Here is a 17,724-nt window from a genome sequence, read left to right as displayed (position 1 = left end):
GTGGTCCTGCACATCTCTCATCGCATTTCCACGCAGACCTGTCATGGTCCATGCTCCTGCCAGACCCAGCTTCCTACCCTTCTCCTATCTCCTAGCATCTACTCTTGCTCTTGTGTGGGTCAGGAAAGCACCTCTCCCCAACTCTGAATATACAAATCATCTCTATTCTTTGGGACCTGGCCCTGGTGTCACCTTTTCTAGAAAGCCCTACCCAATCCCTTGCCCCAAAGTCACCCCTCTGCCTCCAAACTTCCACAGAGATTACCTGCCCCTTCCTGCTTCCCTGCTTGGAGCCTAGGGCCATTCTAGGCACTTTCCACACGTGAATTCATGGACTTCTGCTCTAGCACGTGCACACTGTGTGTCTCTGAACCTTGGCTCTCCATCTCTCCTCTGGGCATGCTAGTAACACCCACCTAGGAAGGCCCTGTGAGGGTAAGGGAGTTAAAGCAGTATGACGCAGCCCGGCTGTGGAAAGTGCTCCTGGGCTCCTGGTGATAGGAGGTATTTTGTTGGTGGTTTTTTCTTTTTTGAGATGGAGTTTCATGCTTGTCGCCCAGCCTAGAGTGCAGTGGCACAATCTCGGCTCACTGCAACCTCCGCCTGCCGAATTTAAGTGATTCTCCTGCCTCAGCCTCCCAAGTAGCTGGGTCTACAGGCGTGTGCCACCATGCCCAGCTAATTTTTGTATTTTTAGTAGAGACAGGATTTCACCATATTGCCCAGGCTGGTCACGAACTCCTGACCTCAGGTGATCCACCTGCCTTGGCCTCCCAAAGTGCTAGGATTACAGGCGTGAGCCACCATGCCCAGCCACTGTTGGTGTTATTTTTATTCTTATTGCTCCATTCTTGTTATTTATGCCCATGCTTAGCTCTACCTACTGGGCTCTACATTCCCTGAGGGCAGTGTCCAAATCATATTTATCTGTGAACTCTCCGCTACGCCAAGGAATGTGACATTGATTTTCACCTTGGGGCACAGGTGACTTTTTTTTTTTCCCCCCAAAGCATAAGTAGATAACTATAAAATCAAATGACCAGTCAGGTCCCAGTTCATTGACATTCTGACCTCATCATTATTATTTGGTGCTTTTCTTTTATTAGAGCCAGTGTTGTTTGGGGAAAAGATGATGGGACCCAGAGGGTCAGGTGGCTCCCTGTCCATCAGCGGGGTGATCCTAAGCCAGTCACTGTCTCTCAGTTTCAATTTCTTCTTCTGTATGTTGCAGAAGATCATGTGTTCTCCATCCATCTCGGGGCAGTGTGTGGAGATCAGCTGGGTTAATGCAGGTGCAGCACGTGGAGAGTGATGAAATCACTGTATGGGGAAGGTCTGACTATGACTTCTTTCCCCGTCATTGTCATTGTCACTGCCATTATCTTTATCACTTTATGTTCATTATCTTAGCTCTAGGATATATACAAATAAAATGAGATGAGCATGGTCCACACCTAAAGTCCCAGCTACTCAGGAGGCTGAGGCAGGAGGATCACTGGAGCCTGGGAGTTCGAGACTAGTCTGGGCAACATAGAGAGAGCCTGTCTCAGAAATAAATAAATAAAAATTTTTAAATAAAAATGAAAATGTTGAGGATTTTTAAAACAAAAATGCCAGTGATTCCTTAGGCTAAGTGAGCATTCCTCCTCTTTTCTTTACTCTATATATATGTATGTGTGTGTGTGTGTGTGTATATATATATATGTTATATATATGTGTGTGTATATGTGTTATATATGTGTGTATATATGTATCTATATTTTTGAGGTCTGCATACATTGAGAAATGAGGCATATTGTGGCGTTTTAGGGCTATAAGTAAACTCTGTTAGGGAGAAAGGCAGATTGGAGGACAAGCTTAGGTGAGAACAGTGACTGGCAGAGTTAGACGGGCTCCGTCACCCACCTGGCCGCATCAGGCGAAGGCCTCCAGTCCTGGTACAGCCTCTCCCGAGCAGGATGGGCTGAGCACAGCCCACCCAAACTTACCTATGGGATGAGGTGGGCTGCCCAGTGAGAAAGGGCTAGGAGAGCCAGCCCTGTTGCGGGTGGTGCACCCCCACTCGTGAATGGAAACGTCAGGAGTGGGAGTCCAGGAGTCCACCCAGCTCACTCTCCCCAGCTTACCACTCAGAGAATTCCCTCCCCGCACCCAGCTGTGTGCAATACAAAGGGCTTCCTTGCTGCAGGCATCACTGCCATGGTGGCCTCCCTTGGAACCACTGAAGCCAGGGACCAGGATGTGTCTGGGGTGTGGTGGGGCGCAGCCGGGGGCGTGGCCAAGCCCTCCCTGAGTCACACGTGCTTTTCTCTGCGCAGTGGGAGATGCCTTTGCTGTCAGCTACGCAGCCACGCTCCAGGCTGGAGACCTCAGGAACGGGGAGAGCCTCAAGCTTCCTGCCCAGCTCACCTTTCAGAGCTCGTCACGGGTATTACCTTTGTTACTTTAATCTCTGTCTTGCCACTGCTAAGAGAGGTTGTTTTGGAAACAGGGACACTTCAGACAGAAGACCTGTTAGTTCCTTCCTTCCTTCAGTGATGCCACCTAGCAGATAAGGGCACAGGCCCTGGAGTCTCACACACCTTGCCATGAACTGGGCTCCCTTAGTAATGCCCATGTGACTTTGCCTAAGTTACTTAACCCCTCTGGGCCTCACACGAGGTTATCATAAGGATAGGTAATCAATACATGTGAATTCTCTTCCCTGTGTCCTGCACACTGTAAGCAACTAACCAGTAGTTACCATTACTATTAATTTTGCAGGACTACCATAACAAAGTACCACAGACTAGACTTAAAAACAACAGAAATGTATTGTCCAGGAGGCTGGAAGCCAGAGATCAGGGTGTCTGCAGGGCTGATTGCTTCTGAGACCTGTTCTTGGCTTTTGGAGGCTGCCTTCTCCCTGTGTCTTCCTAAGGCCTTCCCTGGCTGCATGTCTGTCCTAGCCTCTTCTATAAGGACACCAGGCATACAAGACCATGACCCAGCCTAGCAACCTCACTTTACCTTACTACCTCTGTAAAGACCCTGTCTCCAAATGCAGTCACCATCCTAGGGCACTGGACTTCAGACTTTAACATATAAATTTTGGGAAACAGAGTCTGGCCCATAACACCATTACTGTGAGTCTCCCCATCTCTCACTGCCCCTGTGGTGGGTTCACTTACGCAGTGAACGCTGGCTGGCTGCCTGTCCTGGCAGGTGCTGCACGCCCCGGGTACAGACTGGAGGAGATGTGGTCCCCGACTTCAAGGAGATCATGATGCTCTGCTTCCTTTTGTCATTTTATTGTGTCTTCAGCCTCTGGCGAAAGTCTTCCCTATTCACGGACACGGAAGATGCGGCTCATAGCATGACTGTGACTGCCCCAGGTCACATAACAGAATCAGATTGTACCCTGCAGCCTCCTCCTGAGGCCTCCTTCCACCCTGAGGCTGCGAGGCCAGTGTGGTGGTTCTGCTGCAATGAGGGGAAAACAAAACAAAACAAAACAAAAAACCTTAGATAAATTTAGATAACATGAAAGAGGCTAAATACAAGATACAAGAAATTGACATAAAACTATTGGGAAGGACAATTCTCTCAGGAAATAATTCAGTATAAGGTTACAAAAATAGAGAACAAAGGCAGATTTTTGAAAACATGGATAAAATGGTCCAGAAGAAATCATAACAATTTCAGAAGGCAGGAAACCAAGTAAATTAGCAAGATAAGGTAAGATAATGATAAGGAAAAGACAAGGTAAGCATCAGAAAGCAAATCAGAAACTCTGAATGAAATGAAATGGAAGCTTCCATGTCCTCAGGCAGGAGCCTCAGGAGCTGAAGCCCCGGGCAGCTGTGTGTGTTCCCGGGCAGCTGTGTGTGTTCCCGGGCAGCTGTGTGTGTTCCCGGGCAGCTGTGTGTGTTCCTGGGCAGCTGTGTGTGTTCCTGGGCAGCTGTGTGTGTTTCCGGGCAGCTGTGCGTATTCCCGGGCAGCTATGTGTGTTCCCGGGCAGCTGTGTGTGTGTTCCCGGGCAGCTGTGTGTGTTCCCGGGCAGCTGTGTGTGTTCCCGGGCAGCTGTGTGTGTTCCCGGGCAGCTGTGTGTATGTTCCCGGGCAGCTGTGTGTGTTCCTGGGCAGCTGTGTGTGTTCCCGGGCAGCTGTGCGTATTCCTGGGCAGCTATGTGTGTGTGTTCCTGGGCAGCTATGTGTGTGTGTTCCTGGGCAGCTGTGCGTATTCCCGGGCAGCTATGTGTGTGTGTGTTCCTGGGCAGCTGTGAGTGTGTTCCCGGGCAGCTGTGTGTGTTCCTGGGCAGCTGTGTGTGTTTCCGGGCAGCTGTGCGTATTCCCGGGCAGCTATGTGTGTGTGTTCCCGGGCAGCTGTGTGTGTTCCCAGGCAGCTGTGTGTATGTTCCCGGGCAGCTGTGTGTGTTCCTGGGCAGCTGTGTGTGTTCCCGGGCAGCTGTGCGTATTCCCGGGCAGCTATGTGTGTGTGTTCCTGGGCAGCTGTGTGTGTTCCTGGCCAGCTGTGTGTGTTCCTGGCCAGCTGTGTGTGTTCCTGGGCTGGGCTGGCTTGAGCAGGGGGAGGTTTGTGGTTCCGCAGAGCCTGGCTCCCTGCATGCTCCGGGAGGACCTTCCTCGTGGCTTCCCCTGCCCCACCCTGAAATAGTCCTGCCCGTTACTTTGTTTGGTTCCTGTCTGTGATGTTGACTCTACGCCTTAGGAACCCCCACCCCCCCGCACTCCCTCACTAGAATGTCAGCTCCATGAAACCAGGGACCTAGTGTGTCCTATTCACAGCTGTGTCTCCAGTGCCAAAAAGAGAACCCTGCATGTAATAGGTGCTCAGTAACATTGTGTTGAATCCCACTTAGTCCATGTTTTCTGGCTTCATGCTAGGAACTAAAACACGTAACTGCATGCATGTACTGGAGTGAGGATTTATGTTTCACAAAGAGTTGAAGACAAGCTTTGATAGCACGCTTTAGGCTCTTATCTGCGTATCTGTGGGAACACAGCAGAATGTACTAGAATGTGGGCTCTGAACTTAGCCTCAGGCTCCAGCTCAGGAGACCCTGAGACTCCAAGGCACCGTACGTATTCCAAAGCAGAGGTAACTCAAGAACAGAAAAGGCCAAGTGAATGAATGCCTCAGAGGTGTCTCTTCTTTAGAGTCATATTCTAAAACTGTTCCATTTCCCTCCTATGAAAAGAGGACTTACGGTATTTTGATTTTCTCTGAAGCCTCCATGAGGTTGCCTGCTGGCCCACAGTGGATTTGGGAAGTCCCACTGCTTCCTAGCACTGCTGCCATAACATCTGTGGGGCATGGATCGGGGATTTGCTACCTTGGGAGGAGCATAGCTCAGGTTACAGAAAAATGCCTTAGTCGTGTCTGTAATGAGAATTACATGGGTTGCTGAGCTCACTGGGCTGCAAGCTCTAAGTCCCAAGGTCTGGTTCTTTTTTTTTTTTTTTTTGAGACAGAGTTTCACTCTTGTCGCCCAGGCTGGAGTGTAATGGCGCAGTCTGGGCTACTGCAACCTCCGCCTCCCGGGTTCAAGCGATTCTCCTCTCTCAGCCTCCTGAGTAGCTGGAATTACAGGCACCCACCACCACGCCTGGCTAATTTTTGTATTTTTAATAGAGACAGGGTTTCACCATGTTGGCCAGGCTGGTCTCGAGCTCCTGACGTCAGGTGATCCACCCGCCTCGGCCTCCCAAAGTGCTGAGATTACAGGTGTGAGCCACAGTGCCCAGCCAGTCTGGTTCCATATAATGATACTACTGCTACTACTATTGCTATTGCTTTTTAAAAATTTTATTATTATTATTATTATTATTATTATTTTTGAGACAGCATTTCACTCTTGTCACCCAGGCTGGAGTGCAATGGCATGATCTCAGCTCACTGCAACCTCTTCCTCCTGGGTTCAAGCCATTCTCCTGCCTCAGCCTCCTGAGTAGCTGGAATTACAGGTGCCCGCCACCACACCCAGCTAATTTTTGATTTTTAGTAGAGATGGGGTTTCACTACATTGGCCAGGCTGGTCTTGAACTCCTGACCTCAGGTGATCCACTTGCCTTGGCCTTCCAAAGTGCTGGGATTACAGGCGTGAGCCACCGCCCCCGGCCTGCTATTGCTACTACTGCTGCTGCTGCTGCTAATGTTACTGCTACTACCTACAGCCACCAATAGCAGTAATATTTTATAGCACTCCCTAGTGCCAGGCACTCTTCAGGGTTCTATATTACCTAAGTTAATCTTCATAGCAATTCTGTGAGTTGAATATGATTACCATTTCACAGATGAGAAAACAGAGGCACAGAGAGGCTAATACCTTGCCCAAGGTCCAACTGCTGGTGAGCAGTGGGGCCCTGTATGAACTTAGACAGCCTGGCCCTAACCACCACCCTATAGACAGCCTGTCAGTGGCAAGCTATTCTGCCTTTACCCCCAGGAAGAAGTATGTTCTCACGGTGGGTCTTGTCGGTCACCATGCGGTTAGACAGGTGGATACCATGACACACTTTACTTTTCTGTTTCCTGTATCTTCTCAGCAGAGGAATATTAGAGAGCATTAGGAATAGACCCACAGCGGGTTGGGGCTTGGAGAATCAAGTGCGTTTGAGTGAGAGAAGAACACGTGCAGTGCAGTCAGAGCCCAGGATTCCGTCTACCTTTGTGAAGGAGGCAGACGCTGGGAGAGTGGAGGTGACCTGCCTTGGTCACAGGCTTGGAGTCAGTGCCCAACCCCAAGCGTTTCTCCACAAGGGCATGCTGCCATGACTTTCTCTGGATGTTAGCGAAGCTGGTGTTTGGATTTCACACGGCCTCCAGTAGAGAGGGAGGGATCCTATCCCCAAAGCCCCTTCCTCCCGATGGTGAGACCTTCATAAGCTCTGACCTGTGCAGCAGTTAGGGCTGATTGTAGCTCCAGGCTTGGAGGGTTGGAAATCGCACCAAATGTTATCCCATGTGTCAGACCCCAAACTGTTGCTGAAAGTGTTTTCTTTTTTCCTTTTCTAGAACAGAACACAGCTGAAAGCGCTTTTTTCCATAACAGCAGAAGAAAACATAACGGTAAGAGACATGACATGCCCTGAGCACCCTCAGGACACACCTGTGCTGTGTGGGTCCTGCCTGTCCTTGGAGCCATGGGGAGCGGCCAGCTGCTGGCCTTGGTCCCCCAGTTATGCGTTGAGACTGGGACTCTGTGCAGTCTCTCGGGTCCCCTGTGTGCCCTGAGGCTATCTGACTGGTTTCCCTGGATGACCCTCCACCTGGACAAGGCAGGTAGGCCGCGGGCTGGACAGGCTGAGGCTCCACTGCCCGTCTGTGCTACTGTCCAGTCACGCTCCTACCTATCCCCAGTGTTTGCCGCTAGGTCAAGCTGCTGGTGACATTGTGTTTTCCCAGATCTTCCCAAAGCCTGAAGTCTGTGGGGCGGGTCTCTCTGCTTCTGCTGTTCACCATAATACTTCTCCATTTCTGTTCTTCACTTTAATCATTTGCAGCTCACATGTTCACTCATTCATGTATTCACCAAGTGTTAATTCGCCAGGTAACAACACTTCACGTTTCTTAAAACTGGGTGCCAAGCATTCTAAGCAATTTACATATGTGGAATTATGTCGTCTTTACCACAGTCTTGTGAGACAGATTCTATTTTAAAATCTCTGCCATTTCAGATGGGGAAACCGAGGCACATTAAAGTCAAGTGATTTGCCCAAGATCCCATGGCTAGAATGTCAGGGTCCCCAACACCCACCCCCGGGTTCGGTGATTCTCTAGGGTGACTCACGGGACTTACATATACAGTCACGCGCCACATAATGACGTTTTGGTGAACAGTGGACTGCATATTTGAAGGTGGTCCCGCAGGATTACAATGCAGCTGAAAAATTCCTGTCACCTAGTGATAATGTGGTTGTGTAATATCCATCGTAGCACGGTGCGTTTACTCACCTGTTTGGTGATTCTGGTGTGAAACCCACTGTGCTGCCGATCATAACAAGTCTAGCACATACAATTATGTACAAAACATAATACTTGATAATGATACTAAAAGACTATGTTACTGGTTTACGTATTTACTATACATACTTTTTATTGTTATTTTAGAGTGTATCCCTTCCACTGATCAAATCCAAAATAAGCTTACCTATAAATCAGCCTCAGGCAGGTCCGTCAGGAGGGATTCTAGAATAAGGCATTGTTATCCTAGGAGATGACAGGTCCATGCCTGTTATTGCCTCTGAAGACCTTCTAGTGGGACAAAGTGTCGGGGTGGAAGGCAGTGATATTGATGATCCTGTTGCTGTGCTGGACTAGGCTAATGTGTGTCTTAGTTTTTAACAAAAAGTTTAAGAACTGTTTTAAAAAAATACCTTAAAAATATAGAAAGCTTACAGAGTAAGGATATAAAGAAAGGAACTATTTTTGTATAGCTGTACAGTGTGTTTGTGTTTTAAGCTGTGTTATTACCAAAGAGTGAAAATGTTAAAAAAAAAATAACAAAGGTGATAAAGTCACAGGGAGGGGAACATCACACACTGGGACCTGTCGGGTGATGGGGGGCAAGGGCAATTACATGTGGGGCTTAAAACCTAGATGACAGGTTGATAGGTGCAGCAAACCACCATGACACATGTATACCTACGTAACAAACCTGCACGTTCTGCATATGTATCCCAGAACTTAAAGTAAAATAAAATAAAATAAAAAATAAAAAATTACAGTAAGCCAAGATTAACTTATTACTGAAGAAACCTGCGCAGCATATATTTTTAAAATAAATTTAGTGGCCAGGCACGGTGGCTCATGCCTGTAATCTCAGTACTTTGGGAGGCTGAGGTGGGCTGATCACTTGAGGCCAGGAGTTGGAGATCAGCCTGGCCAACATGGCTAAAGCGGTCTGTACTAAAAATACAAAAAAAATTAGCTGAGCATGGTGGTGCGTGTCTGTGATTCCAGCTACTCGGGAGACTGAGACATGAGAATTGCTTGAACCTGGGAGGCGGAGGTTGCAGTGAGCCGAGATCATGCCACTGCACTCCAGCCTGGTTAACAGAGTGAGACTCTGTCTCAACATAAATAAATAAATGTAGTGTAGCCTAAGGGTACAGTGTTTCTAAAGTCTATAGTCGTGTACAGTCATACCCTAGGCCTTCACATTCACTCACCACTCACTCACTGACTGGCCCAGGGCAACTTCCAGACCTGCAAGCTCGAGTTATGATAAATTTCCTATACGAGTGTATTTTTTTTTTGTCTTTTGTACATATTTTTCTTTTCTTTCTTTCTTTTTTTCTTAGAGTCTTGCTTTGTCGCCCAGGCTGGAGTGCAGTAGTACGTTCTCAGCTCACTGCAACCTCTGCCTCCCAGATTCAAGTGATTCTCCTGCCTCAGCCTCCCAAGTAGCTGGGATTACAGGCACCCACCACCACAGTCAGCTAGTTTTTATATTTTTAGTAGAGACGGGGTTTTACCACATTGGCCAGACTGGTCTTGAACTCCTGACCTCAAGTGATCCGGCCACCTCGGCCTCCCAAAGTGCTGGGATTACAGGCTTTGGTACCTTTTCCATACTTGGATCTGTTTATATATACAAATACTTAGTACGTGTTACAGTTACCTACAGTATTCAGTACAGTAACATGCTGTACAGGTTTGTAGCCAGGAGGAATAGACTATACCGTAGAGCTTAGGTGTGTAGTAGGCTAGATCATCTAGATTGGTGTAAGTCACTCTGTGATGTTTGCACAATTAGGAATTTGCCTAACAATGCGTTTCTAGGAACATCTCTTCCTTGTTAGGTGATGCATGCCTATAGTTGTACCCACTGCTATGACTTACTACAGTGAAAAGATACAAAGCAAAATCAGCCCAGGGAAAAGTTGCATGAGGAGAAGTTTGGAGAAAATCACTTGCAAGTTTTAAGAGTCCTCTCCCAGCAGTCACAGAGGGGATGCTTCATCCCCCCAGCATGAGTTGTGCTAACACATGTGAAGTATTGTCTACCAGGGAGGCTCCTTAGAGACTCAGTGCCAGAATTTTCACTGGGGGCTGGCCACGTAGGCACTCTCTGCCTGGCATATACCAAGATTCCAGACTCCCAGAAGGAAAGCAGGTGCTCAGCATAAGCCACATTGTTTGCACAGACAGTTTGAAAACAGAGAGCCACTCTTACCAGAAAATAGTGGAAACCCTCCCAAAATCCATGTTCCCAGACATCAGCTGAGGCCCAGCCCTACAGGAAGGGCTTTCAGAGGATGCCAGTCTCTGGCTGGAGATGTTAACTCTTTTCTGCATGGCTAGTAAGTGGCAAGACCAGGATTTGAACCCAAGCAGTTTGGCTCCAGAGCCCTGCTGTCAGGCACTGGGCCACACCGCCTCCCAGAGAGCCAGAGTCCTGCACAGAAGAGACGAAGAGAAAGTACAAGGCTGGCGTTAGGTGAGTGTTCAGTTTAGTGGGGCTGTCGGGTGCACTGGTAACGAGTCTTCTGGTGGTCTGTGAGCTCCTGGCGGGTGAGGCCATGTCGGATTTGCCTATGTCCCCCACTGTGTGGTACATTGTAGGTGGCACTCAACAGGTAAATATCCCGTGATTGAGCTTATTGTCGTCAATGACGATGATTGCTGCTCAGGAGAAGGAGGTGGCTGGTTGCTGTATGAGTGTAATAAAAGGCAGAGAATGCTCATGTAAGGGTATTTCTGAGCTTTTCCCCGCTGCCGCAGGCTCACTTGTGGATGGAATTGAGCCATGCCGAGGTCTTCCAGGCTTCCCGTCACCTGCATGTTGCCTTCAGGAGAAAGAGGAATAGTTGCCCCCTGGGATGCAGACCTGTGGATGCAAGTCCTGGCCGTGGAGCTGGGGCTGGATTTCAGCCACACCAGCCCCCAGGACAGGCGCCCCCAGGCTGTGGACCACATTCAGGGAGCTCCCTGTTGAGTGGGAAGAGGAGGTGTATGCACAGGGTGGCCCTATGGTGTTGTGTGGGCCCAGCTGACTCTTGGACCATAAGGCCTGGCTTTGAATCCCTGTCCCTCCACTGATTGCATGTGACCTTGGGCACGTCACTTACCTCTCAGGGCCTCAGTTTCCCCAACTGTGAAATGAGAGTAATAACAATGTTCACTTCATAGGATGGTTGTTGAGGTAAATGGATCAAGGGATGTAAAGTACTCAGCACAGTGCCTCGCACTGTGAGGGCTCCATAAATGTCAGCTGTTGTCGTCAGCAGTATTATTACTATTATTTACACATGAGAACAGCACAGCTGTGCCAAGTGTTCTGTGATGCTGACAATGAATGTTTTGCATCAGGGCCTCATGCCCCAATGCCCACGGGGGCTACACAGGTGCTATAAGTGTACGTCAGGCTCAGTGCGAGATGCTAGGAAGTAATGGAGCGTGCGGCAGCGTGGACACTCGGGTTGCCTGTCACCCACCATCCCCACCCTCACACTGAGGCAGTACATGAAAAAAAAAAGACCGAAGAATGCACAGCACTCACTGAATTTGTGAGTTTGTGACCTGAAATATAGATTGCTTGTACCATGGACACTGACAGCAGAGAGAGAGAGAACTCCATGGGCTGGGTGGACTGGCAGGCTTCCTGGAGGAGGAATAATTCAATTGGGTCTTGAAGGTAAGATTTAATTAAAGTTGGGGAAGGGGCAGCTGAACATCTGACTTCTAGGTTAAGCCAGTGTTGACTGCTTGTCAGGCATGAAACAAACACTACTCTTGTATGTGACACATACATAAGGGTGAGGCAAGGCCGTGGCAGTCATAGCATGTGTTCCAGCAGGGCTGATGGCGGGGGGGACCTGCAGAGATAGTGGGATTACACCAGACAGGTGTGATGGCGATGAATAGGATGAGCTTGCCAGGAGGGTGGCAGTACCCCTGATATTTGTATCAGGCAGTTTAAAAATACAAGGTAAAGATGTGAGGCTTCCATTGTGTAAATAGAGATTCTGCCACATTTGGGAGCTACCCCATTGTCTCCTTAATTTCCTGTTACTTTCCTGAGGGTGAAACTGACACATGTCAGCCAAGGAAAATGAGGCCCCAAGAAATTGTTTCTCATTTTTTCTCAAGAAGTCATCTTCCCCTTTCTGTCTCCTGGATGAGAGTACTGTCTTTTTGAGAGAAGATAAGAATCACACATTGAGTGCAGGTCTCAGATGGCACTAGATATCCCCTTCTGTGTTCATCACATGTGCCCATGAAAGGGCCGGGTACTGTGCAGGGCACCAGGAGAACAGATCACAGTGTTCTGCTGCCAGGATCTCAGGTCTAATCAGAGAGAGACATTTAAACCAATTGTTATGGTACCCCAATTCATTCAGAGTGCAATTCCAATACTAATTTTGTTGTTGTTCTTGAGACAGAGTTTTGCTCTTGTTGCCCAGGCTGAAGTGCAATGACGCGATATCGGCTCCCAGCAACCTCTGCCTCCTGGGTTCAAGCAATTCTCCTGCCTCGGCCTCCTGAGTAGCTGGGATTACAGGCACCCACGACCAGGCCCAGCTAATTTTGTATTATTAGTAGAGATGGAGTTTCACCATGTTGGTCAGGCTGGTCTTGAACTCCGGACCTCAGGTGATCTACCCACCTCAGCCTCCCAAAGTGCTGGGATTACAGGCATGAGCCACCACACCCAGCCTCCAATACTAATTTTAATGGGACTTTAGAGGGGATGTGAAAAAAAATCATAGTTTCATCTGAAAATATAAATTATGAACCCAGATGGGAAGGTTTTGAAAATGAAGAGTAATGTGGGAGGGTTTACCCTAGCAGATATTAAAAATATTACAAAGCTACATTAATGCAGCATTTGACTGCTACAAGAAACATCAGACCAATGGAACAAAAGATAAAATCTGCACACACATCTATCAGTATGTTTTAAACCAACGGGAGGAGGATGTATCATACATGAATTTGGTAACAACTGACTGGGTCTTTTGAAATAAAGACGAAGATGAATTTCCTAATTAGATTAAAACCTAAGTAAATATAACAATTAGTAAAAAGTAAATATGGGCTACTAGGATGTGATCTGGAGAAAACTGGATTTAGGTACACATAGTTGCAAACTTTATATTTAAAAACAGCACTCAAATAAGTGAGAAACTTGGGGAAATATTTGTAATATACATAAGAGACAAAAGATTAATGTTTTTAATATATAAAGAGCATCTTAATATTAATTTATAAGAGATGGAATGCCACAATAGATAGCTATCTACGATGTGAGAATTTCCCAAAGACGAGGCTTAGGAGGTGCCCTTGAAGCAGAGTGGCGGCCCGTGTCACTCTGTAGGCAAAATCATGTGGCTGTGAGTTGCATTTGTATGCCTGGGGGCTTGTACACAATTGCATGTTATCATTTTTGCCTTCTCCGTGGACATTCGAAGCCCACTAACCATTGCCCTAATCTGCATTTCTTGTTTTGATTACTGCCCCAGCATCCTATCCTTTCTGCCTCTAGTTTTACTCCCTACCCAGCCCATTGTCCACGCTGGAGTGGTCTTCCCTAAAATGCAAACCTGCCTGCTTTCTATTCTTGAGGGGCCCCCATTCAGGATCCGTCAGGAAAGCTGACCCCTACTAACCATCTCCCAGGGCCACTGGGTGCTTTTGTTTTCCATTACGCTTTGGTTTTGCACATCCTGTTCTTACCTGTTCTTTGGGCAACTTATAAACCTCCTGCTGGACCATGAGCAGCATCTGCACTCTGTGATGCCCTAGCCCTCCCCTGGCCAGCTAGTTGTGCCCTTGGCTGGGGTCCTATGCATTGGATCATTTATTAAAGCCTGGCACTGTGTGAAGTTGAGATTATTCCTCTGGATGGCACTTAATACATTTTTGTTGACATCAGAATAGAATTGTTGAACTGGAAGAGACCTTGAAGATTATCTAGTCGCACTTTCTCATTTTAGAGTAAAAACCTTTGGTCCAGGGAGGCTCTGGGAACTGGCCAGGTTCAGAACTCAACATCATTGCAGTCAGAATCATGCTGTGTGATGTGTTCTCTACTCCAGATGCTATTCGCTAGATTGGTAAATTAGCAAAGCTGCGTTGGTAAGTGTGATTGTCTCTGCCTGTGATTACCTTCCAGATCTCACTCTTGCCCGAATTGTCAGCTGGGAGGCCAAGGGTCTCTTTGCCCTCAGGGCTGCCCCTCAAGGACTCTGTGACAAGGGCCAGCAAGCCACTCACCCCTCTGTTTCTTGGGTCTCAAGCTCAAAGTAAAAGATTTCAAGTAAATGATTCCTAGACTGTTCCGGAGGAAACATTCCTCTCATCTCCCATGTTCATCAAGCATTTTCTGTGTTTCGAAGGGTTGGGATTTAATATAAGGCCACTGTGGGCATTTTGAAGAAATGTCCTCTTCTTACCACCACCCTCCACGTACAGAAAAGTTGGAAGAATAAAATAGCTTCATGCCGTAATCCCACCAGCAGGGAGAACCATTGCTAACATGTTCACATCTCGCCATCCACAAGACTGTGAATATATTTAGTACATAATTGAAGTCAAACTCTGTAAACAATTCTTCATCATGCTTTTGTAACTTGGTGTTGGATTCTGAGCATTTAAAGCATTCGTTTTGAAAGGCCTGTTTATCCAGCATCGCTCTTCATAAATGCAGTGACAGAATGCATCAAAGGCATCTGCTCCTGCTAATATGTGATTAAAGGGTGGTAATCGTGGATGATTCTTTTCCAGAGACAAGAAGGAAATTGAGGAGGACTCTGGGGGATGGGAAGCCGGGATAACCATCTCTTTTTCTTTATTCTTAGACAATGAGGTTTAAGGTAAAGATGCTCTTTGGAATCTGTACTTAACAGTGATTCTCAGTGGAACTTGGCTGCAGCATGTTTAAGGGAATCTCAGAAGTATGATTTATGTGGGGCTGATTCTGGTGCTCTCAGCCACTTCTGGTTCTGAACTCATCACTGCAGCGGTGGGTCCCACCAGCATCCTGCCCCCCGAGCTGGATTCAGGGACATTGTTGGCTCCTCCTGTGTCTGGCCTCTTACATATACATTCCATCACAACACTCTGTTGACTCTGTCTCCTGATCTGTGCCCTTCCCACCAGCCAACAACAGTAGTAGCAATAGCGGCTCAGATTTACTGACTTCTGTGTACCATAACCCTAAACATTAGGCACTGTTTCTGTGTGTGTGGTAAAGTATACACAACCTAACATTTACTGTTATTGACAGTTACTACAGTCAATAGGTGTTGTGCAGCCATCACCACTGTCTGCTTACAGAACATTTTCCCCACTCCGAAAGGAAACTTGGTACCCATTGGTGACTTCCCATTTCCTTCTGCCCCAGCCCCTGGCAAACCACTCATCTGCTTCTGTCTCTGGATTTGCCGACCCTGTACATTTCAGATAAGTGGAATCACACAGTATGTGTCCTTTTGTGTCTGGCGTCTTTCACTTAGCATCAAGTTTTCAGTGTTCCTCCGTGTTGTAGCATGCACCAGAACTTCATTCCTTTTTATGGCTGAATAATATTCCATTATATGGATATACACATGTTCTTTATTCATCAGGACCTTTGGCTTATTGTAAACAGTGCTGCTGTGAGCATTCGAGTACAGATTTTTGTTCAAATACCTGTTTTAAATTATTTGGGGTATATGCTTGGGGGTGAAATCGCTCGGTTGTATGGTAATTCTATTTTTAACCTATTGCCTCTCAGAGCTGGGGAGACCCAGCCTCCCACAGTGTGGAAAGGGGTGGATCTAAGAGTTGAACCCCCATCAAAAGCCAAAGTCCATGGTTCTTGCTGGCGTGTCCCGTTGCCTCCTGCAGCCTCTTTTCATGCCCCCTATTTCTCCCTTGGCATCCAGATTTACCTTCCACCAGGCTGAAGTCATACAGCAGCCAGAGTTGTCTTTCTAAAATACTGATCTAACCATGTTTCTTCATGGCTTAAAGCCTCTTAGTTGTTCCCCTGATTCCCTTAGGATGACACAGCAAATCCCTAACCTGCTCTCGAAGGCTCTGTCAGGCTGGGGCTGCTTCTCTTGCCGGCTTCAGGCCTTGTTCAGGCCAGTCCTTCTCCAGGCTCGCCCTCCCCCTGGTCCAGCTCGTTCTCCTCTGCCCACTGGATCACCTCTTGGAAAGCCTTATCCTGTCCTTTGAGCTAGGAGAGGAGCTCCCCTCCCTCCCCCAGTCCTCCAGGCTCCCCAGCTTCAGCCCAGGCACACTGTGGCATCAGCATCTGCCTGCCTGTTTATTCCTCTGTGGGACTGTGAGCTCCTTGAGTAGGGCCTGGCTCTGGTTCCTCCTCGTTCTTCCAGCACCCAGTACAGGGCTCCAGTGACTCAGTGAATTAACATCAGGAAAGTGTAGTGTCGCATCCAAACACGGGGTCAAACCTGGCAGCCCACTTGATGTATCCACTTAAATAGAGAGTTTCAGGCAAACAAAATTATAGCAAACCTTGGTTTCTGCACATGTGAAATGGATGTAAGAATTCTGCACTTAAAATGTTGTTTGAGGCCAGGCGCAGCGGCTGACGTCTGTAATCCCAACACTTTGGGAGGCCGAGGTGGGCAGATCACGAGGTCGGGAGTTTAAGACGAGCCTGGCCAACATGGTGAAACCCTGTCTCTACAAAAAGTACAAAAATTAGCTGGGCATGGTGGCAGGCGCCTGTAATCCCAGCTACTTGGGAGGCTGAGGCAGGAGAATTGCTTGAACCCAGGAGGTGGAGGTTGCAGTGAGCCGAGATTGTGCCATTGCACTCCAGCCTGGGCAACAAGAGCAAGACTCTATCTCAAAAATAAATAAATAAATAAAGTATTGTTTGAAATATTAAAAAGGGAATAAAGCCTGGTTTGTGGACAAAATTAAAGTTTGAAGGGATTAGGAAGGCTTTTGGCCAGAGACTCAGGAGTTCCAAAATCCTGCCCTGCTGCTACTCCCTCACCCCCAAAAGGTGAGCTGCATACTCAGAGTGGGAATGAAAGTGTTAACAGGGGCACAAACCCCTGATGGCTCGATGCAGGGCTCCTGATAAAGGGCCAGCCTAGGAGAGGCAGGTGGGGTATGAAGGCCACTAGCCCCAACTGCTGGATGTGAGTCTTGGGTCTACTACTTACTCTTTCTGTGACCTTGGGCCATTTTAAAAACTTTTTTCTACAATGACATTATAATTTATAAAGTGGGGGTTAAAATAGTTCCCATCACAGAGTATTATTGTGGAGATTAAATGGATTAATACATGTAAAGCACTTGGATCCATCCCTGGTGCTTAGGATCTGCATAATACATGTTCTGTGAAATGACAGTGGTGATGGTGATGCTGCCGCTGATGGTGTCATGATGGTGTTGATGGTGGTGGGCATGAAGATGATGGTGATGGTGATATTGATGTTTATAGTGATTGTGATGGTCATGGTGAAGATGATGGCGATGGGGATATTGATGATGTTGATAATGATGGTGGTGATGGGGATATTGATGATGTTGATAGTGATGGTGGCTATGGTAATGGTGGTGGTGGTCATGGTGGTGATGGTGATAATGAATTTGATGGCGATGCTGCTGATCATGGCGTTGATGGTGATGGTGAAGATGATGGTGATGGAGATATTGATGATGTTGATAATGATGGTGGTGATGGCCATGGTGAAGGTGATTGGCATATTGATAATGTTGACAATGATGGTAGTGATGGTGATGGTGATATTGATG

The 17,724-nt window shown here is 47.6% G+C and overlaps 1 protein-coding gene across 5 annotated transcripts in view; it reads left to right on the top strand.

The window, feature by feature from the left end:
• Positions 1–17,724, top strand: part of EVC2 (EvC ciliary complex subunit 2) — a 147,265-nt gene that overhangs the window by 20,733 nt on the left and 108,808 nt on the right. For all 5 annotated transcript variants that reach the window (XM_014344566.4, XM_055111173.2, XM_034951914.3 and 2 more), the window contains exons 6-7: positions 2,319–2,428; positions 7,015–7,068. In XM_014344566.4, the coding sequence (XP_014200052.4) occupies positions 2,319–2,428; positions 7,015–7,068 (164 nt within the window). The remainder of the gene's footprint in view (positions 1–2,318; positions 2,429–7,014; positions 7,069–17,724) is intronic.

The sequence above is a fragment of the Pan paniscus genome, chromosome 3 (genome assembly GCF_029289425.2).
Source record: "Pan paniscus chromosome 3, NHGRI_mPanPan1-v2.0_pri, whole genome shotgun sequence".
Classification (NCBI taxonomy): domain Eukaryota; kingdom Metazoa; phylum Chordata; class Mammalia; order Primates; family Hominidae; genus Pan; species Pan paniscus.
Note: the sequence above shows the minus strand (reverse complement) of the source record. Positions and strands in the feature narration are given on the sequence as shown.